Below are 16,491 nucleotides of genomic sequence, written 5' to 3'. Positions count from 1 at the left end.
CCATCTACTTCCTGGCTTTTGCCCTTTGACAACTGTGATAGACTCCAGTGCTCCCGCAGCACTGAATCGGATGAACAGAAGAAAATGAACAGATGGATGTCTATTTACTTTTTTCTCTCTGTTATTCGTTAATCCCAGCTTCTGTTCTTCCTTTCTGTATGTGAAGAATTGGAATCTCACAAATGGTGACTCATGCCTGTTGAGGCCTGTTTCTATGCAGCTGGAAGCGCTCAGATACTTGTGAAAAAGACACTCATAGACCTATATCGTTTTATTTGTAGGCATATTACAGGTCTTCACACTTCTTCAAAGAGAAAAAAACTCCAGACATTGTGCAATCACTGGACTCATGTTTACAGCTTCTGATTATCATTTACTTACATTTCTGTTAAGAATTGCTTCAAATGTAAAAAAAACCAAAACAAATCCCATTAATATTATAAGCACACCCTTTGCTCTGATGCAGTGCATGTTAAAAGGCACGCAGCTGTCTCATATTGTAACAGGTTCAGTGAAACAAAGCCGACTTACTGAACTGAAAAAAAATAATTTCATGAACCACACTGAAAACTGTCAGAAAACCATTATAGTACTGAAAGGATATAAAAAAAGCTAACTGACTATTTACAAAATTCAAGTTAATTTTATACAAAGTAAAAAGTGCATCAAATGTTTTAAAAATCACCCTGCATGTTTCCCAGGATGTTAATCTTAAAATGAACGAACTCTTAAGAGATGATGCATTTAGAGGATTCTTCTCCAAAGATTAAGAAAAGTTTCTAAAAGTTAAACATCACGAATCTTCTTCGTTCTCTGGTCACTTTAGTTCAGTTTTCTGTCGTCATAAATTATTATGCAAATTGACTGAATACATGGCAGATAAAAATTTCTTAAACTTGGAATTTTTAATATACAGTATAAGAGCTTTACATTTTGTTGTAGCTTTTGGGTGGGAAAACACCCTTGAGGTTTTTTTTTCATGTACTTTACCATAGGAGTTAAATAAATAGCCTACACATCAGGAAAAGACAAAAGAATGACTGGCTAACATTTGCCTCAAATGCAAATAGTGGCCTGAAAATCTTGAAACAGATCGACTGAAAGTGGTTCTATTCTTCTGTAGAAAAACGGACAGAAAAACCACCAGAGCTCCGGCCAGAAACCGATGCAATTAGAGCTCCAAGATCTCTGAAGAGATGACATCCAGGCCAGTGGAAGACATAGACAAAGAAGGCCCTAATGTCGCAACAGTGCAGGAATGCTAAGTGAGTGTGACAGTGCTGATTGTTGGGGGTCAGGGGTTGTGGCGCAGGAAAGATCCAGTGCACTGAAAAAGCCTTTCTTCAGCAATAACGATCGTGTGGAGCTGTGTACGCGGTGCCACTGCAGCGGTAGGGAGCGGGTGGGGTGAGGCGGATTGGTCCCTGAGTGTCGGGTCCCCTGTGGAAAGGGTGTCTGCTGGGGGCCCTCAGCCTGCGTTATCGCTCTTCTGCCACTTTGCCGTTGACCTCCTGCTCATCCTCTTCTCTTCTCTTTTGCCTTTGGAAAAATCCAAGCTGGGTGGGAGAGCAGAGATAAGTTAGATAAGAAGTAATGCTTCAAACACAAATGCGCTACAAATATTGCGGGCACTGTGCAGCACACAGATTGCATCACTTCCTTGTGACTGAAAATGTAAAATTTATGCAAACTTAAGAAAAAGCTAAGAAGTTTCAGAGTGTGCGGCTGTGCTTGCAGATCTGTGAGGCCACAATTTTAATGCTGACATACTGATGTAGTCACCATGTAAAATGCTGACTATGTTCCTAATCTCAAAATAGCATGTTACCATTCACTATGTGGCACCAAACTGTAGATGTAAAGTCAGTAGACGAGGTCATTAGTCATCACCCCCTAAGGATAAAAGTAAGTAAATTTTTATTTATTGAGCAGCTTTCAAGATAAATATCATAAAGTGATTCATAACAAGAACGTAGAGAGCTCTGGAGTCTGTGGATCACAAAAACTCTTTCCTTTAGTTCTCAGTCTTGCATAAAACCAGCAGGTTGTGATCATGTGACCTCAGGAACGCAGAATATATGGACACAAAAGTTCACTATTGTATGGTGCTTGCCCATGCAGAGCTCTAAAGGTCAACATCAGAATCTTAAAGTGACATTAATGGAGATCCAGTGCAACCGAATTACCAACCGTGTGACACATGAGCACTTGGTAGACTTTAGTCAGAAGCCTCGCAGCAGCATTCTGAACAACCTGCAGACGTTCCAAGAAGGTTTTGTTAAGACAAGTGAACAAGGTGAATGCGATAATCCAGACGTGAAGGTCCCAATAACTATTTCCAATTCAAAGTGTGACACAATGGAACTCAACTTGGAAATATTTCTTAAGTGAGTGAAACGGAGATTAAACGCGAGCATCCAAAGTGAAGGCTGAGTCACAAGTTACACTTTCAAGGTAGAAAATGTAGCAAAGGTACCTGGAGTTTCCATTACCGTAGGCACAAATCTGTCAGGGGCACAAACTTCTGTTTTCTCTTCGTTAAATTGGAGAAAAATGTCAGCCATCCAAGTTTTAATAGATTCTAGATGCAAGATGTGCAGCTTAGAAACATCTCGGGGCTTAAAAGATATACGACTGAATATCGTCTGCACGGCAATGATAAGAAATGTCCTTAAAAGTGCTGAAAACGTGCTGAAGAAGGAGCAGATACAACAGAAACAGTACAGGCCCACCAGTGTGCTACACTGTAAGCAAGAGAAGTGGAAGATGACCTGAAATTAGAAGCAGCCACAGATAAGGATCTTTCAGACAGATTTGAAGAGACCACTCCAAAGCAGACCTCGATACACTCACACAGTGTCTCAGCCTGTCAATCTCAACGCGATGATCAACAGTATTAAAGCCAAAGATCAAGTCAAGTCCAGAAGATTCTCCTGTGTCACTTCACATCAAGATGTCTCTGGAGACTCCCAGAAGAGCTGTTTGTGTGGAATGAGCTCTGGAAAAGCCAGAATGGAAATGATCAAGGCTGCTGTATTTGTCCAAGACAGCTTTAAGCTGCTTAGGCACAGCCTTTTCTAAAATCTTAGCAATAAATGTGAATTTTGAGATTCATTTGAAGAAATAGGCACAGCAGGTGGCGCAGGAATACCAATTTCACTAATACAGTGTTGAATACCATCACAGGATTACCTCTGCTCTTTGAAACAAGGTTTGAAAAATCAGCAGCCCTCGCACCTCTCCCTGAAGTGTTAAAAGACACTGAAAGATCCTTTAAATGAAGGAGATGAATGCGTAGATGACTTGATCTCCACAAGTGCTCATTTTTTTCAACAAGAACGCTTTAATGCCGTCATTTATCCAAGGAGAAGAGTTTCAGGAGCTAATCTCAGTCAAACAGGACAGACTTATCTAAAATAGAAAGACAGTTATGGTTAAAATGATTCAGTGAGAGCTCAACATTGTTATAAGGGGATGTAAATAAATTAAAAGCAGAAAATTTATCAGCAGTTAAGATGCTGGAGCTAACCAAATATAGAGGCACATGAAAGTTAAAGAGAGTATGGGGATGATCAGAAATAAAAATATCCTAATAGTTAATATTTAAACCCAAAGTAAAAACAAGGTCCAGTCTGTATCCCTCGGGGTATGTTTGAGGTCAGGAATATACTGGGGAAGATTAAAACCACAATGCTGATAAATCCAGTTTAAGTCAATGTCTGTGTCTCTGTGTGTGTGCGTGTGTGTGTGTACTGGAATCCCCAGCTACAGCCTGCCCAAATATCATGACAGTTTATCAGATCCTTTAGATATCTGCTAAAAATCAAACCTCATGGTGACTATCACTAAATATCATTTAGCTTGCGATTTTTAAAAATTTCTGCATCATCAGTGGCATTTTTCTTCCCCCTGAAAAACCTAAATAAATAACACACAATACATTTTTACACTTTAATATGATACAGAAACATGAGGCAGATGCTTCGGTTCAAACTGACTGACCCTTTCCCCTATAAAACAATACATCAGGAGATCTTGTGTAAAAGATGACCTTCCCTATTTAATTATATTAATATAAGCACTGACGCTGGTGCTAGATTGATGATTTTCTTGTGTGTAGAAATACCACAAAATTAAAACAAGGACGTGCTTTTAAACAGTTTTGTAATATATGATGGGAGACTAGCAGCTTCTTGTAAATGTAAGCATTTCAGCCAGTAAACCCCCTCCCCCAATCACACACATACACACGTTGGGTATTCATATGTTGCGGGGACATCTAACTGACATTATGTTTTCCCTAGCCCCTTACCCTAAACCTAACCAAGAAAAATGGATCCCTAACCCTAACCCTTACTGTCATTTTGAGTCTCAAAATATGCCTTCAAACTTGTGGGGACCAGGATTTTTGGTCCCAACAAAGATATGAATACACGTTCACACACACATACACGCAAAACAAAAAGCGCAGCTCCACATATTCAGACAGATTCTTCATTTCTGTCAATGCATCCTGTGTTGAGCATAAATATGAGGCTGCCTTTATTGCTGGCTTGACCTTTACTTGACAGTAAAGGATCCAGGTGATGGATATAAAACAGCCGCTTCATTATTTCTACAGGAATATGAAATAAATAGAAAACATGCAGACAAGAGTCAAGAAATGGACGAATCTGGCATTTTACACAGTTTTGGTACATAACTATGGCATTTCTGTCAGACTCTTATTTAAAGACAATATCTTATTCTCAGCCACATGATGGCAGTCTAAACCTACACTACAATAACCGTCTGACCATAGCTCACATTTACAGATGAGGTAGTAGAAAAATGAGCTGACTGCAGGTTTCGACCAACCTTGTAAACAGTCATGGCAATTTGCATATTAATGAAGAAACTGACAGCTCATTGTTCGCCAGTGGTGCTAGTTTCAGTTATTGTGCAAATGTACTGTTTATAAGGTTGGGGAAACTGAAGAAGTCACATGGATAAGTGACAAAATATTTCTCCCACTTACAACGTTACATCCAGATGAACAGTATCAACTGTTTGTGGGGCTTTATGCTTTAAGGAAACATTTTAACCCCAGTGGGTGTGTTTTTTTCCAGGATGGGAAAGCCATTATCCTCATGAAAATGCTGGGAATCACATGCTACAGCTCCCCCCAAATTGTCACTCGTCAGTGACTAAAAGTGGGTATTTAGATAAATACCTCTAATAACTCAATGGCTGTTATTCAGCTAACTAAAAAACTGCACGACGTAACTTACTTTCCATAGAGCGAGGCTGAGCAGGGCTAACAATAAGAGTCCTCCCAGCGTGCTTCCAATGATAATCCAAGTAGGAATTCTGTAATCTCCCTCCTTCCTGATCTCCAGTATTATCTGTTGGACATGACAACACATAACATTTGTTTTCTCTTAAGCACGCAGGCTGAATTGTACACACAGGCAGTGATAAATGGTATTTTTGGCCTAAATATATAGCTTTAAATAAATATGATTTTTGCAGAATAGCATAATGACAATTCATGAATTTTGATAAAAAAGCGTTTTCACAGACCGATCAAGTACATCCATTCACCTTTTACATCCACAAATACAGTCTCTTTAAAAAAAAACAAGATAATAGAGTCTGACAGTTTTAATGACCAATAGATGGCAGCACAGATTACTGTTTGAGTCCTGACTCATACATGTTGTGCCGCTGGTCCTTTCGGTCCCTAAGCACCACACAGCCATGAGTGCTCCAATACTAACATTTACAGTGTGATTATTCACTGTTTCAGTTCTGTGCTCATGAGCGCAGCTGAAGCAGAAACTTTGTTGTTTTCTTTTTCATTTTTTAATAAAAAGAGGTGCTTGATGGAAAAATTGTTTTTTTCTTCTTCTTAGTTTTCCATGAATGGTAACATCACATAAGAGACACTATTTGAATACTTAAAGTCTACTGAAATAAATTTTAACAGCTGATCTCGAGAACCGGGCACATGGTAAGAATAAAATCCAGACGAGGACAGAAGCAATTTAGAGCACTGGTTGTTGCCGACTCACATGTCTGACAGGCCTCTCTTCATGTAAAAACATGGGGCTGGAGGACGGGAGCTCCACTGATGCACTGGTCACCAGTTCCAGGATTTTAAACTTCAGCTGGAGAGGAAATCAAAACAAGCAGGCGCTTTTAACAAACAGATGACACAGCTGGAAGCACTGCAGAGCCACAGTTTTGTAAAAAGTGATAAATAATAATTCATGCAGCCATTGATGAGGTTTAAGCTCACCGCGTGTAAAGTATCTATTCTAAGTGCTCCAGTGATTCTAAAGGCAACGTCTCTGTAGTAAGCCACATTGACTGTGCATTGAATTGGAAGAGTTAGTGTGTTGGATCGGTTCTGTGGGAAGAAGCAGATCGAAAAAAAAAGTTAAGAAAATAAGTTGAGAATAAAACTTTTATCTGGGAAAGAATTTGATAGGTTTTATCGACTTTACCAAGCTGGAGAAGCGTGACAGGTCTTCAGGTGATGCCCTGCTCTGTGCCACATGCTGAGGTGGTAAACAGTGCGTACCATCTCTCTGAGGTGTGACATGGGGGGTAAGAAATTCCTCTTAGTGCAGTAAAATGTTGTTTCCAGAAAAGCAGTGAAATAATACGCTGATAAGCTGGAGCTTATTAGATCATGTTACTAAAAAGAATGATTATTGTTCAGCAATTAATGTAACGTAAATGTAATGCACTGATAATATGTGATTAGGTTTGGACGCTGTGTAGCTGAGGTTAGTCTGCCGAGCTGACTCTGTCCTTCTTCTTTTGGCTGCTCCCTTTAGGGGAGTCCACAGCTTCATCTCACCCTGTCCCCACATCCTCCTCTGTCACACCAACAATCTGCATGTCCTCCTTCACTACATCATTTAATCTTCTCTCTGGTCTTCCTCTTTTCTTCCTGCCAGGCAGCTCCATCTTCATCATCCTTTGTCCAACATATCCACCCTCCCTCATCTGTATATGTCCCAACCATCTCAGCCTTGCCTCTATTACTATATCTCCAAATGGCTCAACCTGAGCTGCCCCTCCCATTTCTAATCCTGTCCACTCTGGTCACTCCCAATTAAAAACATCAGAGGCTGAACCTCCAGACTCGAACATGTTAAGAGTTTCAGCAAGCTGACCTTGTCCAAAGTTTTAAGAAGACCTATTTACAGAACCTGGGAATCTGTATTATTCCAGAAAAACTTTCCAGAAATGATGAACTTCAATAGTAGAACAGGTCTGCTCAGTTCAAACCAAACAATGTTTCCCCTAAACAGTAGCAATACCACCACTGCTCTTCTGTTGTTATTTACCGCTGATATTTATGTGATTTTTAGCAGAACAATCGCAAGTACCAACTGACGATACAGGGTAAATACAAAAAAGTAAAAAAGCAAAAAGCAGCATAGGTGGAAAGGAAACTGACTGAAACCCAAGTGGCAGCTCGTCAGCTCCAAAGTGCCAAAATCTCACTGATTACATTATGTCAAAGCTTAGAGTAACACATGATTTAGTCCTAGCCACTCAATTAACAATTACACTGCTAATTGTCTGCAAGGCATCTTTTATGCAGCGTGTTAATATTAGCCACTGTAAGTGTCTGTTATCACACCATGGAGTGCTATAATATAAAAAATCTGCCACATGTCCCTCGTGTTCTGTTTTTGTATTAACTGATAGACAGTTTGAAGCTCTGCGCACACCTGGTTAATATGGAAGTCGGATATCTGAAGGAGCTGGTTGCCGTTTTTTGTCATTTCTGGGATCTCGATGTTTAGCTGCAAATCCTTTACCGGAAAGTATCCAAGATTCTGGATCTAAGGCACAACAGGGGGAATCGTGTAAACTATTTCCAAGCTGTACTTTGAATTAAGCTCATGGTGGTGATAGAACTGGTCTCACTTGGAAGGTGAAGTTGAAAGGAGGACCGATGATGCCTGGCTCCTCCAGTGACAGCTCTGGTTTGATTTCATATCGAGTCGGATTAGAATCCCTGTCAAAGCAAATAAAGAAAAAAGTAAATAAATAAACAAGCAAACAATTAACATAAAGTTCCCATTCCGGCTGCACGACTAGCGACTAATTTCCCCCACAGTTACATTCAGTATCTTCCAGATTATGCCAACACAGTTTGTTGTAGCCCACTGCACTTCTAAATTCCTCGCTTGTATTGTTTGGTAAAAAACAAAACAACAGCAACAACAACACCCACCCCCCGAAAGCTGACTAACCTGGTGAAGAGAAGGTCTGCCTCGTACTTCAGCGAGTAATAGATATCATTGAAATTATCGGCTTTGCTATTTTCTTCACCGTCACTGTTGAAAAGACAAAAATATTCAACAAATAGAAGTGATGATCTTACAGCGAGACGCTTATCCTTGTATTATTTTTTAAATATCTTTGTTGATCATTAAAACACAGAACATTTGTCTACATGCAAAGCAAAAAAGAATTGGGATGCCAATAGATATAAAGTGATGTCCATACCTGCTGGCCTCCAGGATAACCCGGAGATGGTCAAGGAAGGTAGTGCGACTGAATTCGAACTCCAGGCGAAATGTTACCTACAAAGAAGAGGAAGTAAAGATTAGAAGCACACACTACCCATTTATTGCTTTTCCTAAATTATATTTCATCTTGCTTTAACAAAACTCTAAAGTACTCCAGATGCTATGCTATATAGCATTCCTAGAATAAAGGACACAAAAGAAGTCAAGTCCGCAATAACCTACTATAATTCCCGGGCTTTGACCCCAGGCAGCTGCTTGCACAGTTGTTGCTGCTTAAAGAGAGCCTGGGAATTTCCCCTCAGTTGAAGACTATGTCCACTACAAACACACACATTCACTCACTCAAAACTTCCAGTGGAAGCCAGATTCAGGGCAAAATAAAAGCAGAGCAGTAAAAAGGAGACAGCCAGAAACAGGAATGGGTATGTAACAAAATTGGAACCCAAGTCTGCAAAGGAGGCTTGATTGGCAGCAGAATGCAGATCTAGGAGAGCAGAGTTTAGCTGAGCATTGTTTACAGTCCTCCATGGCGTAATGAAATCCTGAAGGATCCAGTCTGACCAGACTGGAATGCATAACGAGGTTTCCTCCTTCCCTCTTCCATATAGATGGACTCATTCTCAAAGCAACCACAGATTTAGCACAAATATAATGATCTCGTTGCGTATCAACTTGTCCCAGATGTGGAAAATGATCCCGGTCCTCCTTTGTTAGTCCTATCGCATATCCTGGTGAAGAATAGTTAACCTTGACTTCAGCCCACTGTTTCTTTAGAAGGATGGCTGGATGAAACACAAACATAGGAATCCAGACACACGCACACACACACACACACACACACACACACACACACATGTGCACACACACAGTTGTTCTGGGTTTTGAGGGCGTGATTGTCCATGGTTGGATAGCTGAACACAGAAATTCAACAGTGCATGTTTCTCCTCTTCCTCCTCTGTGTTTCTTCAGCCTGTCCGCCTCCTTAAGCCACATTCGTTGTCAGTCGTCAAACCGCTAGTAACTAGAACCCTTCTCTCTGCATACACCCACAAAACCTAAAAACACATTTGCTTCCACGATCACGTGCAAAAGGAATCGATTTTTAGACGTCTTGTCGCTGTTGGTTGTAAAGTTTACTGAACAAACTTGTTTTACACGGGTCAGAATCAACTGGTAAGATCCAAACAAGCGTGATAACTGGCTAATTTAAAAAGCTTGCACTGAAGTTCCCACTTTCCTTCAGCTTTACGGTGGTTTAGGCTGGCTTGGCAGTGGCACTGGTGTACAATCAGCCTTGTTTAACTCTGTGCCACATTCTTAAAAGGCTCTCAACCAGAGCACATCAGTTTTGTGGCTCTGGATGCTGTTTAGGGTCAATGAGTGGGTATGAATCACTCAGTGAGCTCTAAAGGGTGACCAGGTCTGCTCGGTTCAGTTGCTTGGGAGCATTACATAGAAATTTGGGTTTACTTGTTGCCCAGGAGATCACCATTGTTTGCGATAATCACATGGTTAGGACATTTCATGAACTCTTTCAGTCACCTTCAGTCCTTCATTCCTGCATTATTAGTCAGCAGACTTTGTGTCAGTATAGAAAGCTGAAAGATTATTGTTCAGATGTCAATGAAAAACACATTTAAAAAAGGGATAACAGCTTTTAATTGCACTGACTGATGTACGACCAGTGTCATCCCTATCAAAGTCAACACAAACATCACCCTCCTAAAAATAAAAAGTAATGCCTTGCTGTAAAATACCCCGGAAAGTGCACAGCCTCATAAATATTGTTGACTTTATAAGCCTGTGGAAAAGCTTGGTACAGCAGAAATGAATCTGAGAATCACTAACAGATGAGGAAGAAGAAATGCATCTCGGTGTCTTTCGTTCAGTCTCACCTGAATAATGCTGAGAGAAGAGCAAGTCTTATCTGTTGTGTTTACCCCGTTGCTAAGATGCATCTTCCTAATGCAATAACAATTAAATGTGATGTTTTTATAGTGAAAAGAAGAAGAGGAGTCCAGACTGGCTGATTTGTTTGTCCATATTTGGGACAGCTACTTTAACCTTTAAGACACGAGGTTAAAGTAGCTGTTCCAACACGACACACGAGAAGTCACTGTCATCATGAGTGACGACAACGGATAAGCTATGAATGGTGTCCTAGAATCTCCATATTGCACTTTTTTCCATAGCACTGGTATGTTTTCCTCCAAATGACAATGCGCCCTCTTTCTTACATTGTGGAATTTCATTCTTTACATATAAAAATACAACATGATGTCAAAGTAGTCCAGGTACTTTGATCCAGGTACTATTCCTGCTGCTTTGCTTTTCAGTTGGATTCGGTGGGTGGATAATCATGTAAGTTAAACAAGCACATTTAAGATGAGAATCTCCCGTTCCAGCACATCCCAAAGGTGCTGTGGAGGCCACTTAAGTACAGTGAACTTGCTGATACAAAGGATGGATTCATGTTTTCAAGTTGTTTAGACCAAATTCTGAGTCAACCATCTGAATGTTGCAGCAGAAAAAAGACCAGGCAATATTTTCCCAATCTCCTACTGTCCAGTTTTGTTGAGCCTGTGTGAGTTGTGGCATCCACTTGGTGTTCTTAGCTGACAGGGGTGGCGCGCAGTGTGTGGTCTTCTGCTGTTCGTCTGTTTCGAGGTTCAAGGTGTTGTGCATGCAGAGACGCTCTTCTCCATACATCGATTATAACAAGTGGTTGTTTGAGTTTCTGTAGTGTTTATACAAGCCTTTGTCCTCTGACCTCTGTCATCAACATGGGATTTTCACCCTGAGAACTGCTGGCTGACACATATTTTCTCTTTTTCTCTGTAAACCCTAGAGATGGCTGTGTGGGAAAATACCATTAGATCAGCAGTTTCTGAAGTACTCAGGACCAGCCCCCCTAACAACATCAGACATGTCACATTCAAAGTCCATGCCAACAGTTGTGTTAATGTTTCAGGCTTGTGGCATTCATCAGAGCACTGATGAATATATGCAATATGATATGATGAAGGGTACAGGGCTGAAACATTAGCATGTTAAGTTGGTGTATTTGATATTTGTTAACTGAGCTGCTGCCACTTTACAGGTTGCTCAGATATTTGCATTAACGAGCAGTGGAACAGGTGTACCCAATAAAGTTGCAGCACGTGTTCGTGGTCCCCAATGCACTTCGTGCTCGCATTATACATGAACAATGACGCATTCAGGTTTAATACGGGACAGGTCTGGGGAACTATGTTTATCATTACGTATAAATGTGCTTTCTGAGGACGATACTCTTCTCGTAAACATGTTTTGGCAGAGTTAAAAGCCTGGATGAAACATACTAAAACAGCAGTTGGCTGAAAACTCTGGAGAAGAGCAAAACAGGCAGAACATACAGAGCCAACATCTGGCATCTCCACCCCTTCTCTTCTAAGCAAATACAACCCGATGAGCACAGGCAGAGATACTGAAAGAAAATTAATGCTGATTTCTGTTTTGACATAGGGGTTTGAGTTCTCTCAGATTTCTAAATCCTGAAATCAGAGCCCAGACGAGGAGCAAGACTTTAGTTTCTTCTTGAATGATGAATTACTTTATACTGGTGTTTCGCATCAATTTTCTCCAGTGGCACCAACTAATCTTATTTGGGAATCGGTACGAAAACTGGCATACGGATGAATTTCACTGGGCTGGAAAAGTTTTGCATCAGCTTTATGTTTTTCCAGACACCTCTTCAAAAACACCTAAAACATTATAGTATAATAAAGTTACAGCTTTTCAACCTGAGATGTTTTTTAGTTAAATCTCCGATGGCAATGAATCCAATTTATCCTTTTGCTGCCAATGACAATAAGCCTTATCTTATCTTATTAAAAAAAATCACAACGACACATACGTAAAGAAACATGGTTAACTCACCTGTGTTTTGGCCCTCATGAAGGGTGCGCTGACATTGCAGAGCTTCTCGTTCCTCAGTTTGTCCTGACTGTAGCACTCTATTTTGATGTCCGAGTTGTCCTGAATGAAAAATGTCACTGCTAGTCATAAATGTAGAATTTATTTCGCCTTACCTGATGGTTAAACCTCGGACTCTTTGGAGTAACATAGACCTTTTAGGCTATTTGACAACATCTGTCCTGATAAACCACATGAAGAGTTTAAGGTCATGATAACACACCTTGACAATGAGGCTAGAAAAGTGCAGATTGGGTGTGTAGGTGATGTTGAGGCGAGCGTTGTATGCGTTCTCTCCTTTGTTCTCCAGCCGAACATCCACCACCATCCTCCGCCTGGTTGCCTCTAGCACCCTGAGAGATCCCTCCATCTCCCCTTCACTTTGACGGCGACAGAAAGCACCACGAGACTGTACGGACTGTGCACAGAACTGTCTGGGAGGCAGCGAGGAAGGAAGGTATCACATTATTTATTTACTCGTTGCGAGTGTGCAAATAAAATTTGTCCCACTGTGCGACTGTAGGCATGGTGATGAATATGCGTATACCTACTTTGGAGTCATCAGGTCATTCATGCTCTGCAGGGCCAGGTCGGGGATGCAGCGATCGTCTTCGTCACAGCCGTTCCAAAAGGGCAGCTTACCAAAGAGACAAGATCTTTTTACATCAAAGGAACTACTGCTGCTTCATATTTCACCCAGATGATGATTGATTTTCCTTGTTTTCTGTTGTATTCTCTTTCTCAGGAGGCTCATATTAATCATGGCCAAATTATCTAAATATTGAGGTCAGTATATGTGTTAAACATCTACTGCTCGAACTACTTGGTTGGAGATATTTTTCTTTACAGGCATACAGCTCTGAAAAGCCTCATCCACCTGCTGTCCAAACCTCTTTGAACTATGCATTATGCAAAGCTAATAGCTATGTAGCTATGTAGCTGAGCAGCATGTTGAAATATAGGACATTGCCAGATTGTCTCTTACCTCAGTCTTCACCACAGTAGGCCAGCTGTCATCTAGAACTGGTGCGTTTTCTGGATCTTGTAGTGCCACTTGTACAGTGAACACTATGGGTCTGGCGTAGTCTGTCGTTTCCTAATGTAAAAATGTTATTTTCAGAAATTAACCAGCAGATTTTCTGTATTATGACACTTTGTCTGTGACACTCAAATATCTATGTTTTGCTTTAAACAAGTCTATACATGTATGTTTTAGATTTTAGCCAGTGACTAATATCCATAGTGATATTTGGCCAAAACTGTTTTGATTATGAAATGATTTGTAAGAAGAAAAGCAACCAAAATAACATTAAAACCGAATCTCACCATGACGTAAAAGTAGATGTGTTCGCAGGTCTCTTCTCCCGGAAGGAGGGTGAAGTTTTGAGGCTGCATCTTATTCGGGTTATCCAACATCGCCCGAGGATTGTAACGTTTCTCCGCGATAGAGACATTGTACTTGATCCCTAGTGGGTTGTGGGAAGAATTAAGATATTACATTTCAATATGAAACCGTGAAAAATCCTGTTTGTGTTTTTAAGACAGACACGCTTCTGTTCTTACTTATGTTAGTACAGAGTAATTGATAAATGGCAGCAAAAGGAGATGGTAAATGACATCATTGTAGCACTGCAATGCAATATCAGCTTGGCACCTAACATACGCTACATGTGTGACCAACACATATAAGAATCCAAACCCTTTGGCCTCAGTACTGACTCATTTCCAAACCGCATTGTTTCAGAGGCTTTCATGGCATGAGGAAAAATCTACCAAGGCTAAACTCATGCATGTGTTATGTTTGAGGTCAGCTAGAGAAGCTGACAGAGCTGCAGAGATCGTAATATGTTATGCAAAAAAGATCCGTGCAGATAACGGATATGACATTTGGAACTTTTTCTGTCCTTTTCACCACATCGCAATTACCAGTAAAAGTTTTTCCTCTTTAGATGAGGAGAGCTGCAAGTTCCAAAGCAATTTTTCATCCTCAGTCTTTAACTTGTACTTTTCCACTCTGAAAAAGTGTTGAGATACATAGCAACGCAGTACGCAGTAAGTCAGCCTGTCTGTTTAAAGAGCTCGCTATAAGACACTCTAAATAGATATTTGCATAAAAATGAATGGCTGAAAAAAAGAACCATTTATGCAACAGACCACAGAGATTTCACAAACAGCAGCACATCTGCCATCCATTACTACCCAGACACGACAATGAAAGGAAAATTAAATAAACGTGTTCCACTGTATGCAACCATGAAGGGTAAGTTACCTCCCTCTGTTCCTCCTCTCCTCTGTTTTGGCACATATGATAGATATGATAAAGATGCCACGGGGTCAAGAGGTTAACTCAGAACATGCTCCACTACACCTCTCCTTCCTCCGCCACTGAGCCCTGCTTCACTGTGAAACTGGACCACACCATGATAGCTATTAAAACAAACTGCGAGCTGAAAAAAACGCTGCACTTAAATGCATGTGGGTTGCTTTTGGTGGCACAGCACATTTTTGCAGACTTGAGTTATCTGGGACCTTTCACCACCATCAAACAAATCTCTCTATTTTGACGAAGCCGAATGCAGCCGAGCAGAGATAAACTTCCAGATGCATTCCTAACAGCGCTCGCGCACGAAAAGGAACATTTGATAGCGCCACAGTGGCTCAGACACAGTGGTTTTTTGAAGGCAGCAACATTAGCTTTGGCAGAGAAACAACAGTGAGATCAGAACCTCTTATGCTAGAAAAGAAACATTTTACTTTGGCACCATTAAAAGTAAAAGAAGTCGTCAGAGTTTTTATGGGCAGCCATATGCTGAAAAGTGCATTGAAGCAAGGACATGAAAGATATATAAATATATGCATACATGAATTGCCTTTTTTCACTTGAAACCAGTTATATTTCATCTTGTCTTGTACAAATATCCACATTGCTGAACTATTAAGTAACTATGGGTCCAAAATATACATGAATACTGTTCAAATACATCAGAAAAAATGATTTGATAATGACGTGATAATATCCAGAGCCACTAACGTATACGTCTTTTTTGTCTCAAAATCTAAAACTGAGCGCTCTACTGTGAAACAAGTTTGTCACGCTATACACCTTTTATAAATCTTTTTTGTAACCTGTCAGTATTCTAGGCTGGGCAATAAGTAGTTTTATTCACCTTGCCAAGTGCCAATCTTGTCATGTGGAAGAACTAGAAAACTTTGCAGTGGATTATTTTTGCTGGCTTACCAATTTCCTGTGTGGGAGAAATGGCTGTCCTGGCTGTGATGTTGAAACATACAATGGCTGACATGCAGGTCACGTCTTTGCCACCTCTCTGGCAGTCTTTCACAAAGATGTTGATCTTACTGGGCTCAAACCTCACAGTGGTATAAATACGAACAACGCTCTGGGACCTGTGAGGGCATAGAGGGCGTGACAGATGACAGACTTTTAAAAATTGCAGTTAAAATGCAAAACCAAGGATCATGAAAATCTTTCAATTAATTGCCAAAATAAATTTATAGGAATAACTACAATGTCTATTTTATTTATTTATTTTTTTAAATACTGACCAAAGTAGAACAGCAGCACCGAGGGAACCTACAGCTAGGTCCACTAAACCATCATCGTTCATGTCCATTACGCCATGGATGCTACGGCCAAAGTACTGCAGGCCAGGAGCCAAATCTGCAGCTGCTATTCTCTAAAACAAACACAGATGGTTCACAGTGACAACAATCAATGCTTACAATAATCTGCTTAAAATTCAGTGCACCCATATATACGATTTTGCAAATGAAAACAAACTTTTTGCAAAGCTCCAGTGTTTGAGGGGTTGGGTTTTTATTAGAGTGAATATTTCCTGCAAATATTGTCTTTGTTACCTACAAAACAAGCAGTCCTCTTCCATGGAGTCTTCTATGTTACTGCCATTTTTTCTACAGTATCTCTGAACAGACAAACCAAACACTGGCTCTAAAAACAGGCTTTTACCTGTTTTCTAATGGA

The 16,491-nt window shown here is 40.4% G+C and overlaps 1 protein-coding gene across 1 annotated transcript in view; it reads right to left on the bottom strand.

Moving 5' to 3' along the window:
• Positions 1 to 214: 214 nt before the first annotated feature.
• Positions 215 to 16,491, bottom strand: part of itga11a (integrin, alpha 11a) — a 50,642-nt gene continuing 34,365 nt past the window's right edge. The window contains exons 15-30 of the mRNA XM_084939311.1: positions 16,056 to 16,186; positions 15,730 to 15,896; positions 13,818 to 13,957; positions 13,477 to 13,587; positions 13,043 to 13,128; positions 12,715 to 12,925; positions 12,456 to 12,554; positions 8,515 to 8,591; positions 8,259 to 8,342; positions 7,930 to 8,020; positions 7,731 to 7,844; positions 6,489 to 6,572; positions 6,281 to 6,391; positions 6,054 to 6,149; positions 5,271 to 5,384; positions 215 to 1,556 (exon numbers count right to left, since the gene is read on the bottom strand). Of these exons, the coding sequence (XP_084795437.1) occupies positions 1,479 to 1,556; positions 5,271 to 5,384; positions 6,054 to 6,149; positions 6,281 to 6,391; positions 6,489 to 6,572; positions 7,731 to 7,844; positions 7,930 to 8,020; positions 8,259 to 8,342; positions 8,515 to 8,591; positions 12,456 to 12,554; positions 12,715 to 12,925; positions 13,043 to 13,128; positions 13,477 to 13,587; positions 13,818 to 13,957; positions 15,730 to 15,896; positions 16,056 to 16,186 (1,794 nt within the window). The 3' untranslated portion in view covers positions 215 to 1,478. The remainder of the gene's footprint in view (positions 1,557 to 5,270; positions 5,385 to 6,053; positions 6,150 to 6,280; positions 6,392 to 6,488; positions 6,573 to 7,730; positions 7,845 to 7,929; positions 8,021 to 8,258; positions 8,343 to 8,514; positions 8,592 to 12,455; positions 12,555 to 12,714; positions 12,926 to 13,042; positions 13,129 to 13,476; positions 13,588 to 13,817; positions 13,958 to 15,729; positions 15,897 to 16,055; positions 16,187 to 16,491) is intronic.

The sequence above is a fragment of the Perissodus microlepis genome, chromosome 1, assembly GCF_051167445.1.
Source record: "Perissodus microlepis isolate ML-2025 ecotype Zambia chromosome 1, ASM5116744v1, whole genome shotgun sequence".
In the NCBI taxonomy this organism is placed as follows: Eukaryota; Metazoa; Chordata; class Actinopteri; order Cichliformes; family Cichlidae; genus Perissodus; species Perissodus microlepis.
The sequence above is the reverse complement of the archived record's forward strand: the minus strand, read 5'-3'. Positions and strand labels throughout refer to the sequence as shown.